This window comes from Oncorhynchus gorbuscha, linkage group LG22 (assembly GCF_021184085.1).
Source record: "Oncorhynchus gorbuscha isolate QuinsamMale2020 ecotype Even-year linkage group LG22, OgorEven_v1.0, whole genome shotgun sequence".
Classification (NCBI taxonomy): domain Eukaryota; kingdom Metazoa; phylum Chordata; class Actinopteri; order Salmoniformes; family Salmonidae; genus Oncorhynchus; species Oncorhynchus gorbuscha.
Genome location: NC_060194.1, coordinates 41,424,017 through 41,437,220, shown reverse-complemented (window position 1 = coordinate 41,437,220; position 13,204 = coordinate 41,424,017). Strand labels below are relative to the sequence as shown.

The following is a 13,204-nucleotide window of genomic DNA, read 5'->3' as shown; positions in this document are numbered from 1 at the left end:
GCAGCATATCCTAGTGGTTAGAGCGTTGGACTAGTAACCGAAAGGTTGCAAGATTGAATCGCCGAGCTGACAAGGTACAAAATCTGTTGTTCTGCCCTGAACAAGGCAGTTAACCCATTGTTCCTAGGCCGTCATTGAAAATAAGAATTTGTTCTTAACTGACTTGCCTAGTTAAATAAAGGTAGATAAAAATAAAAATAAAAGAGGAGTAGGGTGAAGTTTCCACTAGACGTTGATCTTGGGGTCAGTTTTTGAATTTCCCCCAATAATGGTTCAGGGAAAGGTTGACCCTGGAGTCTGCTGTAAGAGGTTAGTATATTAATTATACCTCCACTGAGTCCAACTCCCGTGCCTCTGTGTGTGATGGACATCATCATAGGCACCGACCACCTGCAAGACACAGGGTACCATGACAACACACGGCAAGGCACACGTACAGTATACAAACACAGCATTTGTAGTTCACACTGGATAAAAACCCTGTCAACACTTAAAGATAGGTCCCTTGTGTTTTACCTGGTCACGTGACCCAATGGTAATATCTAACCCATCCACTGGTAAGAGCAAAATCAATAAAAGGCTCTTTACATGTAAACCACTAGGCCCACACTGTAAACCACTAGGCCCACACTACGTGCTTTTACACCTGCATTGTTTGCTGTTTGGGGTTTTAGGCTGGGTTTCTGTACAGCACTTTGAGATATCAGCTGATGTACGAAGGGCTATATAAATAAATTTGATTTGATTTACATAATTAGTAGGGTTGGAACAGTACACGTATTCCTACCAAACCATTTGGTACAGGGACCTCGGTTTCTGTCTGAACTGTGAGTCCGAATGAATACTTACAAAAATTGTGCATATGGAAGATGACACCAACAACCACTAGGCCCAAAGGCTACGCCCACACTGTAAACCCACTGTAAACCCACTAGGCCCACACTGTAAACCCACTAGGCCCAAAGGCTACGCCCACACTGTAAACCCACTGTAAACCCACTAGGCCCACACTGTAAACCCACTAGGCCCAAAGGCTACGCCCACACTGTAAACCCACTGTAAACCCACTAGGCCCACACTGTAAAACCACTAGGCCCACACTGTAAACCCACTAGGCCCACACTGTAAAACCACTAGGCCCACACTGTAAAACCACTAGGCCCACACTGTAAAACCACTAGGCCCACACTGTAAACCCACTAGGCCCACACTGTAAACCCACTAGGCCCACACTGTAAACCACTAGGCCCACACTGTAAACCACTAGGCCCACACTGTAAACCACTAGGCCCACACTATAAACCACTAGGCCCACACTGTAAACCACTAGGCCCACACTGTAAACCACTAGGCCCACACTGTAAACCACTAGGCCCACACTGTAAACCACTAGGCCCAAAGGCTACGCCCACACTGTAAACCACTAGGCCCAAAAGCTCACACTGTAAACCACTAGGCCCAAAGGCTACGCCCACACTGTAAACCACTAGGCCCACACTGTAAACCACTAGGCCCAAAGGCTACGCCCACACTGTAAACAACTAGGCCCACACTGTAAACTAGGCCCAAAGGCTACGCCCACACTCTTAACCACTAGGCCCAAAAGCTAAACCCACACTGTAAACCACTAGGCCCAAAGGCTACACCCACACTGTTCTTCCACTAGGCCCAAAGGCTACGCCCACACTAATCCACTAGGCCCACACTGTAACCCACAAGGCTACGCCCACACTGTAAACCACTAGGCCCACACTGTAAAACCACTAGGCCCACACTGTAAAACCACTAGGCCCACACTGTAAAACCACTAGGCCCACACTGTAAAACCACTAGGCCCACACTGTAAAACCACTAGGCCCACACTGTAAAACCACTAGGCCCACACTGTAAAACCACTAGGCCCACACTGTAAAACCACTAGGCCCACACTGTAAAACCACTAGGCCCACACTGTAAACCACTAGGCCCAAAGGCTACGCCAACACTGTAAACCACTAGGCCCACACTGTAAACCACTAGGCCCAAAGGCTACGCCCACACTGTAAACAACTAGGCCCACACTGTAAACCACTAGGCCCAAAGGCCACGCCCACACTGTAAACAACTAGGCCCACACTGTAAACTAGGCCCAAAGGCTACGCCCACACTGTAAACCACTAGGCCCCAAGGCTACGCCCACACTGTAAACCACTAGGCCCACACTGTAATCCACTAGGCCCAAATGCTACGCCCACACTAAACCAATAGGCCCACACTGTAAACCACTAGGCCCAAAGGCTACGCCCACACTGTAATCCACTAGGCCCAAAGGCTACGCCCACACTGTAAACCACTAGGCCCACACTGTAAACCACTAGGCCCACACTGTAAACCACTAGGCCCACACTGTAAACCACTAGGCCCACACTGTAAACCACTAGGCCCACACTGTAAACCACTAGGCCCACACTGTAAACCACTAGGCCCACACTGTAAACCACTAGGCCCACACTGTAAACCACTAGGCCCACACTGTAAACCACTAGGCCCACACTGTAAACCACTAGGCCCAAAGGCTACGCCCACACTGTTAACCACTGGGCCCAAAAGCTACGCCCACACTGTAAACCACTAGGCCCAAAGGCTACGCCCACACTGTAATCCACTAGGCCCAAAGGCTACGCCCACACTAATCCACTAGGCCCACACTGTAATCCACTAGGCCCACACTAATCCACTAGGCCTAAAGGCTACGCCCACACTAATCCACTAGGCCCACACTGTAATCCACTAGGCCCAAAGGCTATGCCCACACTGTAATCCACTAGGCCCACACAGTAATCCACTAGGCCCACACAGTAATCCACTAGGCCCACACAGTAATCCACTAGGCCCACACTGTAAACCACTAGGCCCACACTGTAAACCACTAGGCCCACACTGTAAACCACTAGGCCCACACTGTAACCCACAAGGCTACGCCCACACTGTAAACCACTAGGCTATGCCCACACTGTAAACCACTAGGCTACGCCCACACTGTAAAACCACTAGGCCCGCACTGTAAAACCACTAGGCCCACACAGTAAAACCACTAGGCCCACACTAAAACCACTAGGCCCACACAGTAAAACCACTAGGCCGACACTAAAACCACTAGGCCGACACTAAAACCACTAGGCCCACACTGTAAAACCACTAGGCCCACACTGTAAAACCACTAGGCCCACACTGTAAAACCACTAGGCCCACACTGTAAAACCACTAGGCCCACACTGTAAAACCACTAGGCCCACACTGTAAAACCACTAGGCCCACACTGTAAAACCACTAGGCCCACACTGTAAAACCACTAGGCCCACACTGTAAAACCACTAGGCCCACACTGTAAAACCACTAGGCCCACACTGTAAAACCATTAGGCCCACACTGTAAAACCACTAGGCCCACACTGTAAAACCACTAGGCCCACACTGTAAAACCACTAGGCCCACACTGTAAACCACTAGGCCCACACTGTAAACCACTAGGCCCAAAGGCTACGCCCACACTGTAAACCACTAGGCCCAAAAGCTAAGCCCACACTGTAAACCACTAGGCCCCAAGGCTACGCCCACACGAATCCACTAGGCCCACACTGTAATCCACTAGGCCCAAATGCTACGCCCACACTAAACCAATAGGCCCACACTGTAAAACCACTAGGCCGAAACTGTAAAACCACTAGGCCCACACTGTAAAACCACTAGGCCCACACTGTAAAACCACTAGGCCCACACTGTAAAACCACTAGGCCCACACTGTAAACCACTAGGCCCACACTGTAAACCACTAGGCCCACACTGTAAACCACTAGGCCCAAAGGCTACGCCCACGCTGTAAACCACTAGGCCCAAAAGCTAAGCCCACACTGTAAACCACTAGGCCCAAAGGCTACGCCCACACTGTAAACCACTAGGCCCACACTGTAAACCACTAGGCCCAAAGGCTACGCCCACACTGTAAACAACTAGGCCCACACTGTAAACTAGGCCCAAAGGCTACGCCCACACTGTAAACCACTAGGCCCCAAGGCTATGCCCACACTGTAAACCACTAGGCCCCAAGGCTACGCCCACACAAATCCACTAGGCCCACACTGTAATCCACTAGGCCCAAATGCTACGCCCACACTAAACCAATAGGCCCACACTGTAAACCACTAGGCCCACACTGTAAAACCACTAGGCCCACACTGTAAAACCACTAGGCCCACACTGTAAAACCACTAGGCCCACACTGTAAAACCACTAGGCCCACACTGTAAAACCACTAGGCCCACACTGTAAAACCACTAGGCCCACACTGTAAAACCACTAGGCCCACACTGTAAAACCACTAGGCCCAAAGGCTACGCCCACACTGTAAACCACTAGGCCCAAAAGCTAAGCCCACACTGTAAACCACTAGGCCCAAAGGCTACGCCCACACTGTAAACCACTAGGCCCACACTGTAAACCACTAGGCCCAAAGGCTACGCCCACACTGTAAACAACTAGGCCCACACTGTAAACTAGGCCCAAAGGCTACGCCCACACTGTAAACCACTAGGCCCAAAAGCTAAGCCCACACTGTAAACCACTAGGCCCACACTGTAAACCACTAGGCCCCAAGGCTACGCCCACACTGTAAACCACTAGGCCCCAAGGCTACGCCCACACGAATCCACTAGGCCCACACTGTAATCCACTAGGCCCAAATGCTACGCCCACACTAAACCAATAGGCCCACACTGTAAACCACTAGGCCCAAAGGCTACGCCCACACTGTAATCCACTAGGCTAAAGGCTACGCCCACACTGTAAACCACTAGGCCAACACGGTAACCCACTAGGCCGCAAGGCTACGCTCACACTGTAAACCACTAGGCCCACACTGTAAACCACTAGGCCCACACTGTAAACCACTAGGCCCACACTGTAAACCACTAGGCCCACACTGTAAACCACTAGGCCCACACTGTAAACCACTAGGCCCACACTGTAAACCACTAGGCCCACACTGTAAACCACTAGGCCCACACTGTAAACCACTATGCTCACACTGTAAACCACTATGCCCAAAGGCTACGCCCACACTGTAAACCACTAGGCCCAAAGGCTACGCCCACACTGTAAACCACTAGGCCCAAAGGCTACGCCCACACTGTAAACCACTAGGCCCACACTGTAACCCACTAGGCCCAAAGGCTCCGCCCACACTGTAAACCACTAGGCCCAAAAGCTAAGCCCACACTGTAAACCACTAGGCCCAAAGGCTACGCCCACACTGTAATCCACTAGGCCCAAAGGCTACGCCCACACTGTAATCCACTAGGCCCAAAGGCTACGCCCACACTGTAATCCACTAGGCCCAAAGGCTACGCCCACACTAATCCACTAGGCCCACACTGTAATCCACTAGGCCCAAAGGCTATGCCCACACTGTAATCCACTAGGCCCACACTGTAATCCACTAGGCCCACACTGTAATCCACTGGGCCTAAAGGCTATGCCTACACTGCATTTTATGCCTCGAGTAAATCTGAGCTGAAAAAACATTGTAGGCTATTCCGCTAAAAATGACTAATTGGCGCATTTCAAACAATGCTTTTGTGAGGCGCAGCTGGGGAACTAGTTCTGTACGATAGCACGTGGTGGGGGTCGATAGCACGTGGTGGGGGTCGATAGCACGTGGTGGGGGTCGATAGCACGTGGTGGGGGTCGGTGGTGGGGGTCGATAGCACGTGGTGGGGGTCGATAGCACGTGGTGGGGGTCGATAGCACGTGGTGGGGGTCGATAGCACGTGGTGGGGGTCGATAGCACGTGGTGGGGGTCGATAGCCCACAATTCATTGTTGTTTAAAGCGCCCAGTAGAAGCAAAAATGTATTGAACTTAGTAAGGAATCAACTAAATGTATTGAATTAATTTGGTATGTTCCTTTAGCTTTCTGAAAAAGGCAAGGGTGTGGGAATGCCTCTCTCTCTGTGCGTCTACCACTGTGTAGCCGTTAGCGATGATGCTAATGACAACAGGCTTCTGGTAGATGAAAAAGCTTCTCAATTTAAAATATTAAACTACTAAGTAGATGACACATACCTGGCAGAATAATATCATGATAAAAGGGTATCTACATCCAAAAATGCCTTACATTTTTTTCCCCAGACCTCCGAAATGGTCCCCTGGTGGTTTAAGTGTTGTTGATGTAGAACTCACAATGATGTTATTGTATTTTTCAAAAGTGTGATTTTAAGAGACGATTGATTTTGGAGAGTGAAAACCAGGGGAAAAAACAGAAACCTGTGTTAAAAAAAAGAAAAAATGAAAAAATAATTGGACCTACATTATATAGCTCAGGATCCTGGGGTTAGTTTGAAATCTTAATGAACTACATTAACAGTTGGCATTTCATTTTCCCGCTGTACCGAAACAGAACCTTAACCCCCCAAAAAAACGCAATTCGTACCGAACCCTGGGTTTGGTGAACAATTACACCCATAATAATGAGTTCATTTTCTTGCGAGGAGCACCTGAGTGGTTGTTTTGAGGTTTAAAAGAAGGTACTTGCTCCCCTGATCCATAAACAATGTCACAAAGCACTGAATCAAAGCTGTGTGTATAGTCTTCCTATTGGAGTGATCTTTGAAACAGCCTGGAGACTATGGAGAGGACAATCAGACGAGCACCCTTTCACAATTTAAAATTGACACAGCCATTGCTGAGGTGCAGTGTGAGAGTTTCTTAATTTATTCATTATTATTATGCACATAGCAAACTTACTGGTAGATGGTGATATGTGGCGACATGGGTCGGTTCATTTTGTTGTTTTTGGCCCAGAACTTGTTCATTTCCTCCTTTGCTGTGGTTCCCATTGGAACAGCACTAAAGAAATAGAGAAATGGTATATTTAGATCACTAGAGAAATGCTAGAGAAAACACACACATTCAATTCCAACATAACATATAATCACATTAAAAGAATAACAGGGACAAGTGGGCAGGCACATACACCAAGGGTTGGAACCGGTTCAGGGAACAGAACCGAAAACAGGAAAATAATCAAATTATTTGAGGAACAGAACACGACCCAAATTATGTATACTGTTCCAGAACAGAACCAAAGGGGATGTATACTGTTCCAGAACAGAACCCCAACCAAAGGATGTATACTGTTCCAGAACAGAACCCGAACCAAAGGGGATGTATACTGTTCCAGAACAGAACCCGAACCAAAGGATGTATACTGTTCCAGAACAGAACCAGAACCAAAGGGGATGTATACTGTTCCAGAACAGAACCAGAACCAAAGGGGATGTATACTGTTCCAGAACAGAACCCCAACCAAAGGGGATGTATACTGTTCCAGAACAGAACCCCAACCAAAGGGGATGTATACTGTTCCAGAACAGAACCCGAACCAAAGGGGATGTATACTGTTCCAGAACAGAACCAAAGGGGATGTATACTGTTCCAGAACCTCAACCAAAAGATGTATACGGTTCCAGAACAGAACCCTAACCAAAAGATGTATACTGTTCCAGAACAGAACCCGAACCAAAGGGGATGTATACTGTTCCAGAACAGAACCCGAACCAAAGGGGATGTATACTGTTCCAGAACAGAACCCCAACCAAAGGGGATGTATACTGTTCCAGAACAGAACCGTCATTTTAAAAGCATGGGAAACCTTTATTATACAGTCCAGGCATTTTTTTCCAGTCCCATAAAAATCACAATACATTTGCCTATGCAAAGCCCTCCCTCTGTCACTCGGAAACATATTCCTGCCCCCCTCCCTCTCTGAAGCATAGGTTACTGAAGCCTACTGACGATGTTACAAGCGTAATTCAGAAAATAGAGAGATATCTAATTAGACAAGAATGGATAGACTTTTTCCAATGTTAGTTAAGGATACTACAGTGCTCACGTTTCATATTGGATTTATTAACTACAAAAAGGTAAGAAGTGTTTTTAAGCAATGGTGAAGATCTAACAAGACGCATCTGCATAGCATCCTCAAACTTCGGAAAAATGTTGAGGCATTTTGACACGGTTTACCAGTTTGATAATAATTGGAAGTTAATACATCTCTTATCGCTCAAAACAAAAGACGCCAAATCTTGCAAAGCCTCAGAAGAGGGAGGGAAAAGTGCCCCCTTCTGACAGCCCTTCTTCGGCCTCGGAGGATGATTGCTCGGAAGTAGCACCAGCATGGTTCAGAAAGGGTAGAAGGGAAATCAAAGAGACACTTTATGAACACCTTATAAAAATGGATTCCCCAAGTCTCCCTCCTTGCTCGCACCCACTGGAAATCGAGGGGACCCATCGCACCCTAAGGAGGCAGCTGCCTGGCCCGGTTGCACCCAGGGCATTACATTTCTATGGTACCAGGACACAGTCTGCATCCTCTCAGCCGCCAGAGCAAAGGAAGAGTACGGAGATGCCAGAATAATGATCATTCCGGATCTTTCTCCCACACAACACAAGATGATGGATTTCTCCCCACTAACGAGGATTCATATAGTAACCAAAAATAGTGTTTATCAAATCAAAATATATTTTATATTTGAGATTCTTCAAAGTAGCCACCCTTTGCCTTGATGACAGCTTTACAGACTCTTGGCATTCTCTCAACCAGCTTCATGAGGAATGCTTTTCCAACCATCTTGAAGGAGACCCCACATATTCTGAGCACTTGTCTGCTTTTCCTTCACTCTGCAGTCCAACGTCCAACTCACCCCAAACCATCTCAATTGGGTTGAGGTCGGGTGATTGTGGAGGCCAGGTCATCGGATGCAGCACTCTCCTTTGGTCAAATAGCCCTTACACAGCCTGGAGGTCAAATCAAATGTTATTGGTCACATACACATGGTTAGCAGATGTTGTGAGTGTTGTGAAATGATTCTGGCATTGATTAAAGTGGCTCGTGATACATTTTTACATCAATTTTTCCAATATTAAAGTGACTGGAGTTGAGTCAGTATGTTGGCAGCAGCCACTCAATGTTAGTGGTGGCTGTTTAACAGTCTGATGGCCTTGAGATAGAAGCTGTTTTCAGTCTCTCGGTCCCAGCTTTGATGCACCTGTACTGACCTTGCCTTGTCTTCTGGATGATAGCGGAGTGAACAGGCAGTGGCTCGGGTGGTTGTTGTCCTTGATGATCTTTATGGCCTTCCTGTGACATCGAGTGCTGTAGGTGTCCTGGAGGGCAGGTAGTTTGCCCCCGGTGATGCGTTGTGCAGACCTCACTAACCTCTGGAGAGCCTTACGGTTGAGGGCGGAGCAGTTGCCGTACCAGGCGGTGATGCAGCCCGACAGGATACTCTCAATTGTGCATCTGTAAAAGTTTGTGAGTGTTTTTGGTGACGAGCCAAATTTCTTCAGCCTCCTGAGGTTGAAGAGGCACAGCTGCGTCTTCTTCACAACGCGGTCTGTGTGGGTGGACCAATTCAGTTTGTCCGTGATGTGTACGCCGAAGAACTTAAAACTTACTACCCTCTCCACTACTGTCCCATCGATGTGGATAGGGGGGTGCTCCCTCTGCTGTTTCCTGAACTCCACAATCATCTCCTTTGTTTTGTTGACGTTGAGTGTGAGGTTATTTTCCTGACACCACACTCCGATGGCCCTCACCTCCTCCCTGTAGGCAGTCTCGTCGTTGTTGGTAATCAAGCCTACCACTGTAGTGTCGTCTGCAAACTTGATGATTGAGTTGGAGGTGTGCATGGCCACGCAGTCATGGGTGAACAGGGAGTACAGGAGAGGGCTCAGATCACACCTTTGTGTGTTGTGAGTCATTGTCCTGTTGAAAAACAAATTATAGCCACACTAAGGGCAAACCAGATGGGATGGCAAATCTCTGCAGTGTCACCAGCAAAGCTCCACCACACCATCTCCGTCATGGTGGGAACCATACATGCCGTGATCATCCATTCACCTACTCTGCATCTCACAAAGGGTAACAAAACATGTCTGCAGCATTGACGGTCCCCAAGAACAGTGTCCTCCATCATTCTTAAATGGAAGAAGTTTGGGACCACCAAGACACTTCCTGGAGCTCAGCACATGACAGCCCACTTGGAGTTTGCCAAAAGGCACCTAAAGGACTCAGACCATGAGAAACAAGATCCTCTGGTCTGATGAAACCAAGATTAAACTCTTTGGCCTGAATGCCAAGTGTCAAGTCTGGCGGAATCCTGGCACCATCCCTACAGTGAAGCATGGTGGTGGGAGCATCATGCATTGGGGATGTTTTTTCAGCGTCAGGGAGACTAGCCAGGATCGAGGCAAAGATGAACGGAGCAAAGTACAGAGAGATCCTTGATGAAAACATGCTCCAGAGCACTCAGGACCACAGACTGGGGTGAAGGTTCACCTTCCATCAGGACAACAACCCTAAGCACACAGCGAAGATGCACTAGTCTTTAAGATATCTGTACCTGCTATGCATAGCATCACCCGAATTAGGTTCATTGTAAATTATACATATATTGTATAAAAGTCCATTGACTGTTCCCTGTAACATGAAAATGTTTTCAGTCACAAAATACATTTAGAATTTAAGCGACAAACATCGTCAACAATATCGATCGGACTATTTAGCCCCACTTGAGCATGTAAAAAACAAACAAATACAGGATGTGTTTACGGTCACCAGCCGCACACTCATAATATCAACCAATCGGCATTCCCCAAGGCTCCCTTGAAACCAGTGCTGCGCGGTGTCAAGTGATAACCACAAACGCACCTATGCAGCACAGGAGAAAAACACAAGCTTTACCAGACGATCATTTTCATCCCTCAACAATGAAATGGGGACAATTAGTGAATCATCAACATCATCCTGAGTTCACAACCAAAAAGGTTCAAAGAAGACTCCTTTTACTTCCCTGTCCATAACAGTTAGTCTAGAATCGACTTCTCTCTTATTCCCGCAGGCAAGAGAAGTTTAACTACTGGGTGTAAATATTTACCAAGATGTATATCAGATCATTCTGCCCTGCTGGCTTCATTACCAATCAGTAAAACACAGCCACCCTCAAGCTGGTGGAGGTTTGGCACATATTTACTAAATAATCACACACATTTGCAACATTTCTGAACACTCATATCAACATATCTTTTTAGCACCAATACTAACTCTGCGCACCCCCCCCCCCCCTCACTGATTTTATGGGAAGCATATCTGAGGGGGCTAATCATTTTGTTTACCTTATACGTAACACATACAAGGCTAAAAAGTAGATTTGTTGGAGAAAGGCATTTCTTGAAAATGAACATAGTTCCTAAATTAGACATTTGAGTCTAATGTTTGTATCGTTGAGTCATCAAAGAGATTGGAATACAACACCCTGACGACCCACAAAGCAGAAAATGTTGTTAGGAGAACAAAACTACTACGAACATGGAGATAAAGCAGGAAAGTTGCTTGCTCGGCAGATAAGGAGAGATGAAGCTATTAGAGTTATTGGCTCTATTAAGCTGCCCAATAACACAGTTGTTCAGGGTCCTGAGGAAATGAATCTAGCCTATAGGGAGTTTTATGAAAACATTATACAAGTCTAAAGTGGATGCCCCTGCCACAATGCATGAGTTTTTGAACAAACTCAATTGCCAAGCTTTAACTGATGAGGAGAGAGAGTACTTGGAGAAAGAGATCACATCTGAGGAAATGGGGGAATCCATTTTCAACACTGCAGGGGGATTTCCTATTGAATTCTATAGACCCTTTTAACACAAACTTATTGAGCCTCTGCAATATATTTAACATTGCCACAGAGACAGAAAAGCTCCCAGACGCACTTGAACAAGCACTAATCACAGTTTTGTTAAAACCTGGGAAAGATTCTCTGCTTTGTGGGTCATATAGACCAATATCTTATTGAACACTTCATATAAGATTCTTGCGACAAAAAAAAATCATAGCTCTTAAGACTAGATAAGGTTCTTCCTGACTTGGTTGATAGGGAACAAACAGGCTTTGAAAGAAACCGATCATCTCCTGATAATATCAGAAGATTATTTAACATTATGCATTATGTAGAGAATGACCAAGAAACATTAAGAAGCGGAAAAAGCTTTTGACTACATAGAACAGAACAACCTGTACGAAGTTTTACAGAGGATGAATAGTGGACCCCAGTATGTCGGGTCTGATTAGATTACTGTACAAATGTCCGGTAGCTCAGATCCTGACGAATGGAAACAGTTCTCTCGATCACGTGGCACAAGACAGGGTTGTCCCGCTAGACCTCTTTTTCTTTGGCTATAGAGCCACTGGCAGAAGCTTTCAGATCTCATCCAATCATAGTGTTCATTTGGGTGGGCGTGAACATCTGGTCTCACTATATGCTGATGACATTCTGCTTTACCTCATCAAATCAGAAATCTCACTCCGGGCATTAGTTGACATCCTGAAAGAATAATGGGACCTTTTCAGGATATTAAATTTATAATATTGAAGAGTATAATCGTGTCTTTTAACAGGGCAGCTATGCAGAACCAAATTTTAAACCAGCCATTTTCTTTGGAGACTTCAGAAAATGACATATCAGGGATTAGCAATTTCCTTCTGAAATTATTAAGACATATGAACTGAGCTATACTCCACTTCTCAAAAAGGTTGGAGAAGAATTAGAAAGATGGCAGGTCAATTGTGTAAAGATGAATATATTACCACAATTCTTGTACCTTTTCAAAACCTAACCATTTCCTATTGCCAATGTTTTTTTTCAAACAACTTAACAGGAAGGTCTCTTCATTTCTGTGGAAAGGGATCCCCCTAGCATGAAACACACACCTTTATTCAAACCATACTCAGGAGGGCTTACTCTACCTGACTTCCTGTTGTATTACTGGGCATCTCAGCTAAAGGCTGTGTTGGTATGGCAAGATACAACAACTTCACCCCTCTTGGAGACAGGAAGAGCGTCTTTCCCCGGTTTCATTGGCATCTATACCTTATATTAGCCCCACCTTAAGCTTTGCTAGGTCTCATAAACAACAGTTTAATTAAAAACGATTTAAATATATTGATTGAAGTCTGTAAACAGAGGGGCATCGATCTATATATGAATAAACACTTTTCTATAAGAACCCCATCTTACCCAAACCCGTGAGACATGGTATTACATGTTCTTGGTTCAACAAAGGAAATAACACATTTGGTCATCTGTATAGAGAATGTGAACTACTATCGTTTCAACA

General features: G+C 46.3%; 1 protein-coding gene across 1 annotated transcript in view; it reads right to left on the bottom strand.

Moving 5' to 3' along the window:
* The window catches only part of LOC124010068 (succinate dehydrogenase cytochrome b560 subunit, mitochondrial-like), a 28,723-nt gene that overhangs the window by 8,566 nt on the left and 6,953 nt on the right, over positions 1–13,204 (bottom strand). Inside the window, exons 3-4 of the mRNA XM_046322405.1 lie at positions 6,779–6,880; positions 329–390 (exon numbers count right to left, since the gene is read on the bottom strand). Of these exons, the coding sequence (XP_046178361.1) occupies positions 329–390; positions 6,779–6,880 (164 nt within the window). The remainder of the gene's footprint in view (positions 1–328; positions 391–6,778; positions 6,881–13,204) is intronic.